Source organism: Podarcis filfolensis (genome assembly GCF_964270895.1).
Source record: "Podarcis filfolensis genome assembly, chromosome: 5".
Lineage (NCBI taxonomy): Eukaryota > Metazoa > Chordata > Lepidosauria > Squamata > Lacertidae > Podarcis > Podarcis filfolensis.
The window spans coordinates 39,615,658-39,634,303 of record NC_139608.1 but is presented as its reverse complement, the minus strand read 5'-3'; the positions used below and the strand labels follow the sequence as shown (position 1 = coordinate 39,634,303).

The window sequence follows — 18,646 nt, the reverse complement described above, 5'->3', positions numbered from 1 at the left end:
CAAAATTGCTTGGAGGCAGCATTTAGGGACAGCCCATTCCTGCCTCTTGCAGATCAGTTTTTTTCAAAGCACCAAACACCTGTGTTAACATTAATTCCTGAGTAAGTGAAACCCTGAGGAGAAAACACAATAGAAACCTTGTGAAGATGAAATGGATTGCAGGCATGTTGCCCTCCAACAGATCCTCGGCCTGTCCCTTACGGATTAACAGATTCAGAATAAGCAGTAGCCACTATTTTTTAAATCCAGAAAACCCAGTACACATCCTCTCTTAGAAAGATATTTCTGGTCCCAAGGATCTGGGTTGTTATTTTTTTAAGCTCACATTTTCCCCCTGGCAGGTATACACAACACAATACTGTGGTGTGCCATTCCTATCAAAGGGTGCAAAAAGCAGCCTTGGGAATGCAAGTTTGATTGTGGTGCAAATGTGTGAGAAAAGCTATTGAGGTGCCTGAAATGTGTAAAGTAATGTGGGGCACTATTGTAGAGGCACTAAATTAATCCATTGTTGGGACCAAGTTGTCTGATTTGATAAAGAGGGGCAGACAGACCCCCTCCATTAGTTTTAAAAAGCTCATTTTGTTTTGCTTTTTTGTTTTTCTGCACAGCTCTTTGGAGATGTCTGCTATAACTGCAGCCATGTGATTGAGGGGGATGGTAAGTTTAAGCCTGTTTGTCAATGCAGCTGTTGCAGCCCTGCACGGACAAGGCCTCAGTGATTGATTTCCCCCCACATCTGTCCTTGCTCAATTTGGTACAGTTCTGCAGTTTGATAACCCACCCTTGTTTGATATTTTCCGCTAGTGGTCTCTGCTCTCAACAAGGCTTGGTGTGTGAACTGCTTCGCTTGTTCCACCTGCAACATCAAACTCACATTGAAGTAAGTGGCCAGCAAAGGTTGTCCTGGGGGGGAAGGTAACATGACTCAGGGAGTTACTGCAGTCTGGCAGTGTTACATTGTGGTCAGAGTAACTGGCTCAAGTTTGGCAAGAGAAGCATGTAAATCATAGGAGACACTCCTTGAAATCACTGAGAAAATATGTATACGAGTATACACTCAAACAAGTGTTCCATCACCAGCAAGTAGTTTGACATTTCTTTTTGGGACCAGATAGTCCAGGCTGCCACTCCTTGTCTTGCAGTGTTCCTATGCTAGTCCTGTTGCACTTGCAACTAATGTGTGACGGGAACAGTGCCATAATTACTTTCAAGGAGGGGGCATGTCATGTCAACTTGCAAGGTGGAGGGCTCATTCATAAGATTTGCTTTCAGATAGTCACTTAAGCCTGCCAGTAGGGTCACAGTATGCATACCTGTAAGCAAATCTTCTATCAAGATAGGCTTTATTCCATTGTGTCAATTGGCTGGCCATGGCACTTGCTCACTACTCAATCTGCTTGTATTTTGATTTCCCAGTTTGTTGATTGACATGACAGGCCGGAGGTTGCTCCACCAGCAAATTTTGTTTTAGAAGAAGTGCCTTTCCCCCACCCCCAAGCCTGCTGCTTGAACTAGCAGGCTGGAGCAAGTATCTAAGAAGATCTAGTCACAATTGAGCACACTCACCTGGAATTTCAAGCACTGAGTTTATGAGACATATTCATTTTATGAAAAGATGTGAAAAATGCAAGAGAAAGAAGCAAGCGTTAAACCGATACCCTTTCAGAAATCATGAAAAGTCCACACACTTTGATCCTAGCCTTCTTCCGGAGCAGTCATGTTTTCTTTCTTTCTTCAGAGAAAGCTCTGATTGGGATCCTTTGTATCTCAGACAGAGAACAGAAATGGACAAGGGAAGCAGTCTGCATCCAGTACCTGACAGGCAGTGGCTCCCCAGCCTCACTGGCAAATATATTTCTTTGTTTTACCCTTTTAAACCTGCGATGCTGAAGACTGGACGAGAGATCTTCTACTTGCATAGTTCTAACTCATTCATTTGGAACAGATTTTATATTGGCAAGTTTTTTAAAAAATGAAAGGAATGTATACCACATACCTTACTCACTTAGATGTTAAGCCTCACATGACTTCCTAACTGAAAAGTAAATCCTTCTGTATTTCTTTGAAAGGAATAAGTTTGTGGAATTCGACATGAAGCCAGTGTGCAAGAAGTGCTATGAGAAATTCCCTTTGGAGCTGAAGAAGAGGCTGAAGAAGCTGTCTGAGTTGGCCTCCAAGAAAACTCACCCAAAAGCTCTGGACTTAAACTCCGCTTAAACAGGTCTGTACCCTCTGCTGACTGTATGCACCCTCACCAGCTACAATCTGCCTCAGCTACTGATCACAAAAGGAACTTTTAAAAATGGTTTCAAGGACTCAAGACAAACAAAAGCTCACCAGTTATATCTTGCACTCTGAATGTTTATTCTGCTCAGGTATAGTGTGTGCAGAGGCTGTCCTCCAGAAGAGAATGGTGGCAATATGCAATAATGCACTATGATTTTTCCTTTTGTATAAGTTGTGTATCATGTTCTCTCACTATTTGCCTATTTTGTTTTGAGATTCAGGTTCATGTTACACACTTACTTGAATTCTTCTGTCTTCTTCCCCCTTCTCTCTCTCTCTCTCTCTCTCTCTCTCTGCTTTTATACCAAAATTAGCCTGGCCACACTGCAAGTGGGAACACAGGAAGCTTGGGTAGAAAAAGACTACTTAACCATTTTCTTCCAAAAACAGCACAAAAACACATTTTTTTCCATTTAACATGCCTCTTGAACATTCTCTTAAAATTGCAATGGACTAATCGAAACCAAGTAATAATTTTCCTTGCAATTGTTAGTTAACTCATTTTAATAGTTTGACATTATTTAGCATAAGCCTGGATTGTTTTTATTATCTGGCTGACCTTTCCTGCTGTAGTAGCTAAGCTGCATAGGTCAGGATTGCATAATATAGAATCTGGATGGACCAAAGTACCTGAACTGTAAGCCTATCATTTTTGAAAGAGACTGTTCTTGGTGCCTGCATTTTTTAGATTTCTGAGCGTTTAGACCAGGCTTCCTCAACCTCAGCCCTCCAGATGTTTTTGGCCTACAACTCCTATGATCCCTAACTAGCAGGACCAGTGATCAGGGATGGTGGGTAGTCTCAAAACATCTGGAGGGCTGAGGTTGAGGAAGCCTGGTTTAGACCTCTCCTCCATATTAGCAAGCACTCTTTTTTTGTCTGTTGTGACAAAGTTTAAGTAAATCCCTGGAGTCTTAACCCAAACGTAGTCTTCCTACAATGTACATTCATTTCAGTGGAAGTGGGAAAGCAATCTTCTTAATGGTCTCTGAAGCTGGAACTATTTATTACCTCAGCAAATACATGTTCCCAAACATAGTTGATCTCAGCAAAATACATATTCCAGGACACATCTAAAAACAGCTTTGTGTGCTTAATCCTTTTCTCCCAGCCACTTTTCTGTCATTTCCAGTCTTGGAGCTCAGGGTATGTGCCAGAGGAGAGGGATGGCATGGTGCAGGGAGGGAGAGGTTGCTGGGTATGGGGAAAGTGGCAGACAGTGGAAGTACGAAGCAGTCCTCCACCTGCCAGTTCTTCACTGTGTGCTCCTTCCCACCCTATCATTAGCAGTACCAGACCATGTGAGTTTGGGAGCCCTGTGTTTCTCCATAATTTTGTCATTTCAACCTAAGTTCTCCTCAAATTACACCATAGTATTTCCTTTCCTGTAATAGGAAGATAAACACTAGCACAGAACAAGACTGTTTAATATAGAAAAGCATAAATCTTACTTACGGTATTTACTACTCTAACAATGTAAGTTAAGAATCATGTGTTGCTTCTACTGATGGGAGAGGACTGGTTTTTCTATCCTCTTCTCCCAAACTAGTCCTCAAATACCATTATTTATCTGCTACTTACTTACTAGCACTTAGTTTGTATTGTCACAACTAATAGCACAAGAGGATTGCCCATCTCTTGATTTGAGACTATCCTCCAAGCACAAATATAGAGGAACATGTTTCACAATGTAGGACATAATTTTCTTAGGTCTCTAGGATAAGTACTCCTAAATTTGGACTCACACTGAATTGGTTGTCAGTCTCATCCAGAGCCCTCTATGTGCTCCATTTAAAATGGTACACATGTATATGTGCTGTCATATTTAAATGGAGTTAAACACAGAACTTTGAGTCTATGTGGTTTGCCCACAACACTGAAATGAAAGTGATATCCCTTGTGAGTGGAGAAGTTGTGTGAGAGCATTGTGGTTCTCATTCTTACTAAGGCACTGTAGGAACAAAGCACAGGGTCTACTGTCAAGAAGTCAAAACACAATTCATGCAGAATCTTCCTCTGCAACATACCTAGACATAGGTGCCAATTCCCTGGGGCTCTGGGTGCCGGAGCACCCACAAAATTCCCCATGAAGGGGCTGGACACCCACAAATTTTGGGGCCAGGGCCATGCATGCTGCATGGCACCCATGGCCCCAAGCATCCATGGTTGAAGGGCCAAGCTGGCACTCCTGTACCTAGGGAACACAATTCTTATGCCTTAGACCAATGCTGGTTATGCCTTAAAATGGCATATATGTGACTAGTGGAGATGCATGTTTGAAAGTAAGTAAAGCAATGTAGATTTATGATACAGATTCCTGATCCAGCAAGTGATATGGATCCGCTTTAACGATTTTAATGTAGTGCTCCATAGAAAAACAGATTTTATTATACTATTCTTTCTAATACAAATATGCCAAGACTGGGTGCCATATCAGATAGGCTTTCAGGCCAGCTTTAACAGTGTAAGAAATCAGTGCTATCCTTTCAAAATGAAATGTTAGGCAAATACATTAAAACATGAAATTTGTGATGAATGGAAATGTCCTGTTAGAAAGATGGATTAGGGAGAGATATTTGAAATGCCATAATCTTAGGAGACCTTCAGGAAAGTAATCACTGTGGTACAAATCTCCAGAGTTATCTAATATGAAGTATCAATTGCTTGCAGTTTTGTCACAATGTTCATCTTCTAAATACAGAATCTGTCCATTGAAAAAGAAACAAAATTGATTGGCTGGGAAATAATTTACTTTTATTGGGGTAAGTAAATGGCTGTTTCAGGGCAGCCTAGTGAGAGTGATTAGAAGAGCTGAACCAAACCAGAAGCCTGAGTTTGTAAATATTTTGTGCCCCTTGAAAAAGGACCCCATCTTTGGGTTAAAATGGTGTACGTTTGAGGTGGCGAGCAACATTGAACTTTTACAATGAAGTACTACGAAAAAGAAAGTATTGGCTGGATGTGCAATGCAATGTGCATCCAGCAGTGAGTGTTGTCTGCTGGAATGTGTAAGTCCAATATAAGTTCTTGTGTGACTGTAGCTTGAATGAATCTTCAGAGGGAGGGCACTACAGTCTCATTTGCTCTCGCTGTTGTCACCACAGAGTCTAATCAGACTGATTCCATGAAGACATATTGTTCACAATGTGGTTTCTCATTGCCACTCACTTGGTGAATGGAGGAAGAAGCTGCCTTGTTTAAAAATGGCACAGAAGCAGCTCATCAGGGGAACCAGGGCTGTGAGCAAGCATGAAAAATGGCATGTAAAGGCCAAGCATTTACACAGAGATGCTGTTGTGCATTGGTGTTATCAAATGTGTATATTTCTTATTAAAATAAGTAATGGGGGGGTGGAAAGTAAGGGTGGAGTTGCTTTTTTGCAACTGTTGAAAGCACATTTTACATCTTAACTATAAACAAGTATTAGTTTGTTACAGCTTTGTTGACCAGTCTATGACAAGCGACTTTTGCTCCATCAAGGCAATCTGAAAGTGCCAAAATTATAGGTAAATAGCAATTTAATTCATATTACGTATATTATCCTTCCAGTAATTGCACTGAATGTAGATTTAACTGCTTATAATATATTGTTATAATGATATAGTTTTTGTATTAACATATTTTATATCACTTGCTACTAAAAATGATTCATTTTGTATAAGATCCCATTCATACAATAATGCATGGCATCACACTTTTGTAAGACCTACGTAGTTTCCTGCCAGTATTTTGCTCCAGGATCTTGTAATTTCACTAGCAAAAGGGTACATCCTGATGATTAAAATACTGTATTCCTCCATTTTACCATATACTCTTGAAACGACAACTCACTACTATATATCTTTTCACTCTTCACAGTAAAGATTATTTTAAAACTGCACATCTTGGATTGCTTTTATTTGGTGCAAGAAATTGCTGCAGTAAGTTATTTTGCAAAAATGTGCAAATGTTACTGAAATGTCATTAAGACGTCTAAGTAATGTAATAGTAAAGGTATAGCATTGTAAGCTGCTCTGGCCAACAGGTGTTCTGCTGTAGTTACTGGACCATTTGTTTGGTCCTGATGGATCTACCAAATATTCAGCATAATATGGTTAAATGCCTGCCAGCTTTCACTAGTAAGGAAATGAAAGAAATGCTTTAAGATATAGTATATATTCCAGAGTGTAATGTTGCATCTTTCTTCTGCAATGTGCAAATGTACGTATTTACATCTAATGTAATGCCCCATAGCTGTGAGACCCTTATCGTTAGAGGATTCCAGCTTTATTGTGGTGTCCAATTACTTGTGAATAATCAGTTTCTGTGACAAAATACAGTTCCAGCCCCAGGCCACTGTGTGGAGAAAGAGTAGCCCTCAAGAATACAGAAGCTGGTCATCTCCTTTAACTAAAGCAGAATGTTGATTTTAGTGCTTAATGTATTTCACTGGAATTACAGCTGTTGTGCAGGAAGGATTCTTTGACCCAAGCTGTAGCCTTAAGCATTCTGACAACAGAGGACTGAGGTAAGCTGTTCAAGAGTTTGATTTATTCTTAGATATACATTTCTAGAAGAAAGTTGACAATATCACTCCCATTACTTTGCAATTCTCTTTAGAAAGTGGAAACAATTTGGCTGTTACCATTAACAGAAAGTGGACACGCAAAATATTTTAAATCAAAAACTTCAAACTGAATTTACATGAAGAATTCAAAAATACAGTACAATCTTGACCCCAGGTCAGCATTCCCTGCCAGCAATGGATGCTGTGCATGGAATGTCTGGATGTTCTTTTTCAAAGGTCAAGTACTCTGAAAGGTGTGGCACTCATTTAGCTGCGCAAAGTTACTGAAGCTCTAATCCCCCAATACCCAAGCAGGAAAAAACCTTCATTGCAAAACTGTGCACCTTCTCCTAAGTTGAACAAAGACTAACTATTGTGACTACTTTGGCAAATGACAGGGGGAAGCCAACAGTAGTCTTTCCTCATCTGCTGAAAATGTGAGGACACTAAAGGCAGCTTCACTGCTGAAACTGACAGAACACAATCCTACGCATGCTTCCTAGCAGAAGCATGTTTCTTAAGCTAAGGCAACAGTCACGGACCGACTCTTCACATCATGAAGATGCTGCTTCCATTCATTTGTAGTACTTCACCACGACTTAAAAGGTAACAGCCACCTTTTGCCATGTGTGCTGCAGGTTTGTGCTGATGCCTGGCACATGCCAGGACTGTCCTGCATTCCTGTCCCTGCTCAATAGGAAAGGATGGCATAATCTAGTACAGGATATACTTCCAGAAAAGCGGGGGGAATGACAGCTAGCCTTGTTGAAATCAATGAGTCATAAAATGTTTTAAGCTGTAGTTAGTTTAAAAACAAATACCTTTTTGCTACAACAGCAGCTTTTGGTTCACTCCCCTAGGGTCAAGAAGAGGTAAAACTAGAGACTGCGCTGACAAATGTAAAGCTAAAAATGAATTCCTTCCAATATGTGGCAAATTTTCAGTTTGGCACAGCCTGTGAATGATGGTCTCTGCACATCCTTAGGCAGGGAGATGTGAATCCTTCTGTTTGTTTGCAGCATTCAATAACAAGTGCACATATGACGTCAGCAGGTCATCCATTTTGTATCCCTGAAGGAAAAATAAAAGACATTTAATGAACTACCCTGGAAAGAGCGAGACAGACATGAGACCCTTTAGCAGTCATGGAATGTTTCACAATAGTAGACCAGCCAGTTAAGATAAGCAGCATTCTGTTGTTACTCCTGCAAATACTGTTGGCTTAAGATATTAACACTGCTAAGCAGTGTACAAAAAACTTATGTTTTCCTCTGATAAAATTGGAATTCGGTGGTTTGTGGAAAAGCAACATAAAATATCGTAAGTCACAGGAGATGGGTTGTAAACGGGTTATAAAACATTAATTGGGCATTTCAAGGGTGAGGTAAATGATGCCCTTCCCAACTTATTTGGTGACTGCACAAGTAGTCTTAAGGAATTGATCTCTCAGAATGTCCTAGTTGGTCATGAGACAAAGAAAACCACTTTAAAAATAAATTAAAAGTTAATAATGGGTGCTGATTGACAGATATATACATCTTGTTCAAAAAACTGTCTAAGTAGTTTGAGGCATTTTAATTTAAAACACAAAACATTTCTCTCTGTATGTATTTTCCCTAGGTTGACACTATGGCACAGCTGTGGGAGCTTTGACTCCCACAAGAAGTGAATCTTCTACCCCATATACCTTTTGTAGTAATATAATATGTGCCTAAGTTCCCAAAACCACCAATATGCACATAATACAAGCCAGTTCTGTTTCCTCCACAATCCCAAGCCTGTTGCAATTATATCTTTCTGCTGTTTAACACACATACCATGTTATCTAAGGCAAGAAGAGACTTCATCTATTTCAGGATTTTTCGCAACTACCCAAGGCAGAACTATTATTCAGGTTTGAGAAAAGGGGAGCAATGTGTAAATATTTGAAATAGCTCTTGGTGACATTTAATCAGTGCACCATTAGAGGAAGGAGAAAAAGGGTTAACCAGTAATTACCAGGTCCTTCCTTCCTCAGTGGATGGTCTTGAGCAAATCTGAAATCATAAGCTTTTCTTACCAGGGAAGTCTCACAAAGGATCCGGCTCCCTCGTACCAGGTTCCCTATGGTCATGTGGAAATATGTGCTGCCACTGCTCCAGTTGGAGATTTTAGTGAAAGGGTAAACTGTCAAGATCTCCTGCAATTTAAAATCAAAATAAATGCTACATGTAAGTTTAATTAGAACAAACAACTCAGGTAGTTCTCTACAAAAAGAGACATGTGGCACATCTGGTTTTCCAGGACGCAGTTCTGTGCTGATGCCTCATCAGATTATCTTCTACACCAATCCCTATTGATCTTAAATAGCACTTCTGACCATAGAATAGAAGCCAAGCTTCTGTTTATCTGCTGTCTGGCAATGTTGCCTGAAGGATCCTTCCAAGAAGATACCACCTGAGTTTCTCCTTCCTGGGTGTGCAGGTCTCATGTTTATCCCTTCTTTATAAAATTGTTTTTATTTCCCTTAATGCTTAAGGGAATACTAGATAAATGTCTGAGGCTGAAAACTAAATTCTGTTGGCCAATGTACAGTTCTGCTTCTGTTGAAGAAAAGTACATTTCCTGCTGGAATCCACAGCTCTCATCACATCTCCCTATGCCTTTACCTTAAACGGTTTTTTGAATGAAACTTATGGCATAGCTCAGTGTGTGTGTGTACCTTTTCCAATGGGTAGGTTCGCTGTCAAGTATCAAAATATGACTCTTACCTTAGATTTCATATGTATTAGAGAGACTCCTTGTTTGTTGATAGCAATCAATACAATGTCAGGGATATTTGGCTCCGAGGTTTGCTAGTAAAGAGGAAGAAAAAATGAGTGATAGCTGTTGAACTATTTTAAATCACCAGCTGTCAGTGTCCTCTTATTTGCACAAGAATCTAAAGAGTTCTCAGTCAAAATGTATGTAACAATAAGAAAATCAAGTGTGTGTGTCATGGGAATACTGCACGCTGCAAATAATGAATGTTATTACAAACACTCAGTGCCTTACTCCTCCCATATTTGGCTTCAGACACATGGGAGCTATTTGGAACTGGGAACCAGCTAAGGGAGAAATGGTTAAGCTTCATCTCCTCCTACAATTTCACCCCACTCCCAAAGTGGCTTTTCTTCAGAACAGAGGAGGCATCAATGCCAAGGACACCACATCACAGGAATGGGCCTTAAGTAGACTCAAGAGCTTAAAAGAAGCAGGACAATAGAAGAAGCTTCTACTCTGCAGAAAGCAGCTTTCCAAATGGAGGCACACATAAAAACAGCACCTTTGAAACTCACCTTCACTTCGAAGAAGGCTGAGCCAAATGTTGGCCAACGATGTATGTACTTCAAGAAGGCAATCTTCGCCTCGTCCACAGTCTTCTGTTCATGTTTGCTGGCGGCAGAAGTAATATTCTGCATAAAAATACACACGAGTCAAAACGGTGGGGCATCTTTCTCTCACAGTAATGGGTCTCAAGTAATTGCTCCCAGGTATGAAGAATGCAAAACTTATCTAATGCTCCTTGTTACATAAATTTATTTACTGAAGCACCTCCCCACCCTTGGATTAGAATGATAGAAAACACCCATCCTTTGGGTCTTCAGGTTTGAGTGAGTTAAAAATCCAAATAAAGTAAGTACAGCATGATGCCTGCCATTTTTAAAGAGTTTTAGCAACTGTGGTGACTTCAGAGGGTCTCTGAAAGGACTGCCATCAGTGGGAAGCTTTGTGGACAGCAAAATTGGTTTTATTTGCTCATAAACTGGGAGGGGGTACTATTGAGGCATGATCAGTAGCCGCAGGGTGGTCCCAACCCAAACAAAAGCCAGGACAAATATAAATTTATGACACTCTAGAGTTCTCAAACCTTCAACCCTCAGGGCCTACTTGAAAAGGTTACTGAGGCCACCAGAAACAAAATGGCAGTGCAGGAACACAGTCAGTGGCAAATGGAGGCAGAGGGCAGGCCCACTGATGGGCCCCAGCCCACTGTTCAAGAAGCAACAATCAAATCATTCTTCTTACCCGTTTCCACTCCTCTGGAGATGCTGTTCGGATCATGTTCTCAGGCACTAGTTCCTTCAATATTTTGGGAATTGCTGCATATTGCGTTCGATCATTGTTATAGTTAACCTTGAAAATCAGCCCAGCTAATTGGATGGCATCCTCTTTTGAGCACTTGTGATATCCACGTAGATACTTTGGTTGCTCCTGAAAGATACAATTGAAGACACATTGATCTGTTAACCCTACTCTCTGCAGTGTGTGGGGGGGTGGGGGGGTGCGCGCGCATGCGTGTGTGTGTGAGAGAGAGAGAACGAGTGATTGTGCTTTGCTTTTGGTTTCAGGGTAGGCACTGTATTTGTCCCTGTAAAATCAAAGCAAGGAACTTAGTGAGAGTGAGGGAAAGCATTAAAACATCTAAATTCTAAACCTGGGCCCAAGAGACCACACTCAGTGCTTTATAACATTTACTGGTTTGATGATGACACATTTTCCAGGAATTGTAAATACCCACTGTCCACAAATCGTGTGAATCTTCAACTCATACTGATTCTCCACAAATCTGTATGACTCAGAGAAACCACAGTGGGTTCAGAAAGGACAGTCCTTAGTATATTCTATCTGCTCTGGGCATTGGACTTGCAGCCATTCCTATCCAGCAACAAGAGGGAAATGATTACAGGAGAATCCCAGATATCTCCGAGATTAATCTCACCTGTGTATTCCAAAATATCTACCTCCTTCAAACCAAGTAACCCATCAATTCCTTTACCTTTTAGTATGATGATTAGCCTCCAACAAAACCACTTGCCAAGGTAATTGTGCAGCCCTCCCTGCTCTGGAAAGTTAATGAAGTGATAAAGAACCTTTGAAGTTTTACTATTGTTTGGGACAGTTAAGCTCAGTTTCAAAAGGTGGAGAGACAATGGAAGCAGCCTTAGGAGAATTCTTCCTTAGGCATCTTATCTATGCTAATCAATTAAGCAAGGAGAGAAACCAGATCAAACATACATAGGGGTGGTATTCAACTAGAAACTGGAAATTAATGATCATAACTAAAATAGCTCTTAATTTCAATGGGTCTACTCTGAGTAAAACTTAGTTAAATACCACCTATACAGCTTGATTCCTTCTGCCTGCAGCCCCTGAAGTTGCTGCTTTGCCCTGCTGCATCTGCTGCTGGTAGAGAACCAGCACCACCATCAGTGCTGATTTGGGGAAAGATTGGATTGATTTTGGGTGAAATCTCCCCCCCCCACACCCCGATCATGTGAGATTTTGTGTGCTCTGCAAGCTCTCCCCAAATGGATATGATTTTGCTGATGGCGGCGGCAGGCATGCTGCCTGCAGGGCCTCTGCCACTTGTATATCGTGATGGGACAGGACTTCACAGTTGGCTAGTAGAAACTAGGACTTTACTATCAAGACTGGCCATAATTTGTAGACCTCTCGTGATTATTGTTATCGTTACTGTCAGTGGTATGCTATAAATATCAACCCTGTTAATTACCTGATGATAATGAAAGATGCAGTCAGCCTTCAAGTCCTTCCCAGGAGTCACATTCAGCCATAACTTTCTCATGAAATACACCTGGTAATTCACAGTGGTGGGAGCCACTAGGAAAACAGTGTTATATACATTTAAACAGGGAAGAAATCTCGTAACACTCATTTATATAGCCTGATTATGCATAAGTATTTTTTTATGCTTCACATTACTCTCCAGAAAGCCAGGTGCCAAAAATATGGTCCCTAGCCCACCCAACAATGAAACTGAATCCAAATTTAGAAGTTGGCATACAAGCAAAGAAGGAACCTGTAAATATATATTTAGGTTTGTTCAGGAAATGGAATTGTGCTGTCTCCTTTGAGGATGTGGGGGCTATGATATCTTATCTGGCAATGAACAAATTTCAAAGTGGAACAAGCAGTTGCCAGATCCACCAACTAATGTGGCAAACGAAAATTATTTAGATAACTATCTAGAGTCTGGACTCATTCCACTATTTTGAAATGAGCCTTTTTGTCAAGCTGAGCCAGTCAATTCATGCCACCAGGTGTACACACAGAACACACACCAGAGAGCAATGATAACAAAGAGAGAACTGATTAATTCTGGCAATAAAATGAGTTGCTTCCTGAACTCTTCTTCTGTTTCCTAATACCAGAGCTGTCCCTGGTAAACAAACACCCAAGAATCCATCCACCCATTTCCATACCCTCTCTGCTCGGCCTGTTCTTCCGCGTCCAATCAGTCACCTGTCTCAAAGAGTCAAAGAAGTAATCTGCTTCATTCTGGCTGATCACCTAAGAAAGAAAAGATGAATGAGAGGGGAGTTTGTGCAAAGAATCAGTTTAATCCCCATAGTTTCTGTTGCAGTAACTGAACAGCTTATGGAATTTAACAGAAATGATGCTGGCATATGTTAGACCATGGATCTTATTAAACAGGTACAGTAAGCCCACAACTTACACACATTTAACTTGTGTATATTCAGCTTTGTGTGATAATAAATAAATAAAAAGGGTGGAAAGGGGCAGTGTAGGATTTAGGGCAATGAGGGTGGTTCCAACCCAAGGGGGTGTAAAATTGAGAAGATCCATTTGGGGGTGCCAAATTTTGGCCTTGCAAAGTGTGCCATAATGCAAGTTTGCCCAAGTCCGCTCTGGAAAGAGGGCAGGGTTCTGGGGGAAATGACTTTGGCAATCCCACCTGCCACTGAATGTGTTTTTGAGTATACACAATTTTGGCTTTAGGTGCGATTCCTGGAATGTAAACCCTGCATAAGTTGCAGGCTTCCCATATGAAGGAAAGAAATTAAGCAAAAAAAAGCATTATTCTTTCACCCAGAAAAAAAAGTTGAAGCATGCATTATTATCACACAGAGCTCACAGTGGATATGTGACCAAAAGGGCCCATCAAAGACACTCGCTTTATATGGCTGCCCTCTCTGCCAATTACCTTGTCTGCAGTCTTGACAAAGAGGCTGAATCCTTCCCAGGAACTCAGTTCCATCTGGCTGGCGATAGTCTCACACAGAGTCCGTACTTTTGTGTTTGTCCCTACCACAAATGCCTGGAACATAACAGTGGAGGGACCAAAGTGAGTAGACTGGAAGGAAAGGGAATGGAGGACAACTTGCATGATGCACACAAACCGCTAAGAGCGGGCATCTGTCTCCTTGGCTCCAAGCTGCACTAGAAGCCAGTGAAGGAAAACATGCAAGTCCATGCTGAGAGGCAGCACCTCTCTCTATGTCCACTGGATGCTGAAGTCAAATGTGAGGAACTGACTGTCATTGCAACCCAGTTTCTGAGATCTCAAGGGCATCTGGTTAGCCACTGTTGTCAACAATCCTGACATTATCGTTACTAGCGTTTATTGTCTCCTTAGCATTTTGTCCATAGCATTTTGTTTAAATACATATTTTTAAATCTTGCAAATATAAGAAAAAGAAAAGCAACATAGACAGCTCACATTAAAAATAATCCATCAATCCTGATTTAAACATATATATTAATATAAGCAGCCCCAGTGGCAGAGCTTCATGCTCCGGCACCGAGGGGGCAGAGAGCAGGCGGGGGCAGGGATGGCGCACGTCCTGGGGGCATGGCGCTCAGCGCGGACGGGGGGGCAGCTGTGATGGCACCCCACCAGGATCGCGCTGCCGTGGGCAATGCACTCACCCACACTTCTCTTCTTCCGCCAGCGAGCAGCCCATGTGTTCAGACAGATGCCTGAATGAGTGGCTATGCCAGTTATGAAACATTATTAAGGAATTGTACCTGAATTTACTAATACGTACAGTAAGCCCACAACTTATGCACATTTAGCTTGTGCATATTCAGCTTTAGGCACTTGACAAGGGTGAAAAAGGGGCCGGGTTCCAGGAAAAATAACCTTGACAACCCTCCCACCATTGACCCAAATGGGTTTCGATGATAATGCGATTTTGGCTTTAGGTGTGATTCCCCAAAATGTAACCCCCATGCAAGGTGCGGGCTTACTGTATTCATCCCCCGCCTTCCATGTCCCCTTTTTCTGCAGTATAAAGTCTATTAGACTGTATGTAACTGTACAGTACAAAGAACAACCTTCCAATATATTTAACAGATATGGGTAGATCGCAGAGTTGGCCTCACCTGCTCTGTATCATTTGGAAAGTAAACCTTGTGGGAAATCTTTGTGATATTCTTCTGGATCGCCTCCACTTCCACGCTGTGTGGGGCCCACTTCCGACAGCCACTCCTGGAAAATAGCAATGCAGGTAGAAATCTCAGAGGTGGGCATTTGCTCATGGGCAGCTGCCATTAGTCTATTGCAACTCAGCCTTATGCAGAGTCCGAAAATTGGTCCTCCTTGTTCAATACTGTCTACACTGACTGGCAACGGCTCTCCAAGGTTTCAGGCAGAGAATCCTTCCCAGCTCTACCTGGAGATGCTGGAGAATCTGGAGACCTTTGCATGCAAAACAAGAGCTCTGCTACTGAGCCAGGGCCATTCCTCAAGTTAAGCCACTAAACAGCTATTAAGAGAGCAGGAAACAGAGGCTTCTGATGGAAGAGTAAAAGCTATCCTGACATGAATTTTTGTGCTCCTAGATGGCTCCTCTCTTACCCCGAGTTCTTCCTCCTCCTAAGGGCTGCACCCTAAGACAGGTACAGGGCTCTGAGGCACCTGTTTCTTCAAGTATAGGATTTGTGAAGAGGCTTCAGCTGAAGAACCAAACCGTCATAGAAACCACAGGGCTCTCTCATTCCTTAAATGTAATTATTTTTAATCTAAAACGAACCCCACTAAAGCAAGAGCCCTCCGGCATCACCTGCTATTCAGAGGGAGCTGCCTGTGAGTTCTGCAGAAAAGAGAAATGTGTGTATGTCTTGAGCACACCTGCATTATGCCCACATCTGTCATGCTATCAATCTCTCCTGGTATGGAAGGAAGGTTAGTCCCTTTCAATTTCTTTTGTACATTAGGTTACATGTTGCATATGCTTTACCGTATATGTTTTACATTTCCTGCCACCTTGTACAAGGTGGGACTCTACTGTTACCTTAGGGACAGAGGACACAAAACCTTCTCAAAGGATTGATAAAGCCTCTGTACCTCATCACCCTTTGCATCCTACGCCTGCAGTCCACAGCCAGGTTCTCTTTCAGGCGAGTCTCCATAAATTTCTGAGCGTGACTCAGCAGGGATTTACTAGGAGGGAAAAGGCCTGTGCAGAGCCAGAGTAATTGCCAACCACTGTTCAGGCTGTACCTGTAGTTTGGAGGGAAATAATAATAATTACTTAGAAACGTTAATATATTTTATTTACTTAACCCAACAGCTCTTGAGACTTAGGAAACTATCCATCCAAGCTGGCTTCTTTGTGACCCACCCCCTCCATTGTCACCATAGGGCTGGAAATGGCTTCCACTGCTGGATTTGGAGATTCTGGAAGCCAGATACCTCTGAAAGCTCAATAAGTTCTTTTTCTGACAATGACCAAGAAATACATTGATATAAAAAGGAACTGTCCTGTAAGAGATGGTTGGAAAGGTCTGGCCCTTGGTACCTGTTGGTGTTCTCTGTCAGCTGCTTCATGATCTGACAGTAGATCTCATCGCGCAGAACTTCCTCCTGAATTGCCACTACAAATATCTGGTCAGTGAGCTCCGCAGGGGACCTCTCCTGCTTTGAGGGGTAGTCTCCCATGTATCTCATGATAGGTGAGCAAAGAGGTAAGGAAAAGTTTGCAGAGATGATGTGCAATTTCAAGCACCTCTCCTTTTTCAGAGAACTCCTAGTGACTGAGCCCCCCGGTGACAATTAGGCTGTGCTGCCTAGCAAAAGCAATTAACAGGTCACCTTACGAATTAGCACTGCCTTCTGTGACTTCTCTTTTGGGGGTGTGAATGCTATGAACCCCTCCATCATAGGCTCAGATTGTATATAGTATGAACCATTTATCATAAGGACACCACAGTCTCTGCTGTGCCTCATTTTCAAAGGAAACATGAACCCTGGAATATGGCACCACTTGGAAATTGGGGTGGTATGCAACCCTATCACCAGCATAAAGGATATCAATGAAGGACTGGCAAGCAAAGTCCCAGAGGTCAGAGTTGGTGCACACCTTCTTCAGCAAAGGCTGTTTTAGGGGTTCCCTAGAGTGAGCCCATAGGTGACTCCGCCCACGGGACTTGTGTAAGACCGCCTTGCTGATGGACTCCTTTTCGGGAACTCTGGGAAAACAAAAGAACATTTTCTCAAAGCACTGCCATTTGGACTTAACATTTGCTTGGGATAGGATAAAAAATGTAACAGAGAAAATCTATCTGGACAGGTATAACCTGGCTGCAGTATTCTTTGCTCTGGTAACCTCAAGCTTGGATTGCTGCAGTGCAGTACATGGGACTGCCTTTTAAGACTGTTTGGAAATTGCAGCTTGTGCAGAATGCAGCCACTCAATTGCTGGCAGGTTCAAAGCAATGCACTTGCACCACAATTTTGCTTCTCCCCCTCCCAGTAAGCAGGGGTAATACACCTGCGAAAAAGCTAGGATTATGGCTGTACCCTGCCTGGCATGGAGCCAACCTAAAATTCCCTGCACCTGCTAACATTTACCAGTACTGAACAGGTCACCCTCTAGCACAGAGGTTGGGGACTGGACCCGGCCAATGGGCCAGGTGCCCCCCCCACACACACTTGACAGCGCCATCTGCTGAACAAGGGAGTTCCTGATAGGCAACTCCCTAGTGCAGTTGATCCCAGCAGCGCTTCCTATTGGCACCAATCAACTGGCACCAATCAGCGCTTCCTATTGGCACCAAGAGTATTAAGAGTGACCTCTGCTTGCCTTGGAACAGTTGGGAGTGCATGTTGAGCTCATGAATGTTCCTATGCAGCCACACCTGATGACACATATGGCTTAAGGGGGGCATAGAGAAACAGCCTCACAGGCCAAATTATGACCCTTGCAGGAGCTAACTAGACCCAAGGGGAGGAGGTTTCCACTGTTTCTCTTACACTTCTGAAGATTAGGCCCCTTTTTTCTATGTTGCCAAATGAAGATTGGTGCCAACTCTGATTTGCATTTGAATATGGGGAAAATCCTGGCTGGAACAGTATCTCAGTGCCCATCAGCAGAGGAGCGGTCGACCTTCACTGTGTCCTCTGCTTCACTGCAGATAAGGAACAGCAAGAGGAGTCACCACAAGAGTCATTTCCATCACATGGAAGATGGAGTGGAATGCAATAACTAAAACGGGTTTAAGCGCAATAACATGCAACTGTTGGTTGAAAAAGCAGCATGACTTTCAGGAAGTAAGAGGCTCTGGGAGAAACTGAATAGGAAGCTGCAAGGCACAGGAATAGATATACCTGAAGTGCTCGTAGGAGAACTCTTCCAGAGTATATGGCTTCACTTTTGCTTCTTCTTCCTCATGCTCCTCTGTGCGAGAATTCAGTGACGCCAACCTCCGTTGTTCAGGCGACATCATCAGCAGGCTCTGAAAAGACACAGCCCCTTGAAGGCTACAGGCATCTTGCCAAGATGTCAGACACCGACCACCCGTGCTGATGCTTCAGGAAAGATTTGTGAGCAGGATACTCATTTCCTGCCAGGTCTGCTTGCAGACACTTCTTCAGAGCAAGGAAGGATTACCAGGCCTGCCAACATTTCCCTTAATGAGGGGAATAGTTCCAAAAGAATTCCCACAGGGGCAAGCATTGCATTAAAAGAGGCCCCAAGAGAGCACAATGTCAAATCCAGAAATCAAGTCAATGTATAACTGGAA

The 18,646-nt window shown here is 42.4% G+C and overlaps 2 protein-coding genes across 7 annotated transcripts in view; one reads left to right on the top strand and one right to left on the bottom strand.

The window, feature by feature from the left end:
* Positions 1–6,169, top strand: part of LIMS2 (LIM zinc finger domain containing 2) — a 31,920-nt gene extending 25,751 nt beyond the window's left edge. For 2 of the 3 annotated variants that reach the window (XM_083615118.1, XM_083615116.1), the window contains exons 8-11: positions 612–660; positions 808–883; positions 2,073–5,552; positions 5,648–6,169. In XM_083615118.1, the coding sequence (XP_083471244.1) occupies positions 612–660; positions 808–883; positions 2,073–2,220 (273 nt within the window). In that variant the 3' untranslated portion in view covers positions 2,221–5,552; positions 5,648–6,169. Of the gene's footprint in view, positions 1–611; positions 661–807; positions 884–2,072; positions 5,594–5,647 lie in introns of all 3 variants that reach the window. The other variant, XM_083615117.1, reaches the window with a different exon arrangement.
* Positions 6,170–6,797: 628 nt separating this feature from the next.
* Positions 6,798–18,646, bottom strand: part of MYO7B (myosin VIIB) — a 55,573-nt gene continuing 43,724 nt past the window's right edge. For all 4 annotated transcript variants that reach the window (XM_083615073.1, XM_083615074.1, XM_083615075.1 and 1 more), the window contains 13 exons: positions 18,231–18,358; positions 16,935–17,092; positions 16,423–16,576; positions 15,969–16,124; positions 15,005–15,110; positions 13,824–13,937; positions 13,081–13,168; positions 12,372–12,478; positions 10,883–11,068; positions 10,153–10,269; positions 9,586–9,669; positions 8,895–9,014; positions 6,798–7,906 (listed from right to left, as the gene is read on the bottom strand). In XM_083615073.1, the coding sequence (XP_083471199.1) occupies positions 7,817–7,906; positions 8,895–9,014; positions 9,586–9,669; positions 10,153–10,269; positions 10,883–11,068; positions 12,372–12,478; positions 13,081–13,168; positions 13,824–13,937; positions 15,005–15,110; positions 15,969–16,124; positions 16,423–16,576; positions 16,935–17,092; positions 18,231–18,358 (1,608 nt within the window). In that variant the 3' untranslated portion in view covers positions 6,798–7,816. The remainder of the gene's footprint in view (positions 7,907–8,894; positions 9,015–9,585; positions 9,670–10,152; positions 10,270–10,882; positions 11,069–12,371; positions 12,479–13,080; positions 13,169–13,823; positions 13,938–15,004; positions 15,111–15,968; positions 16,125–16,422; positions 16,577–16,934; positions 17,093–18,230; positions 18,359–18,646) is intronic.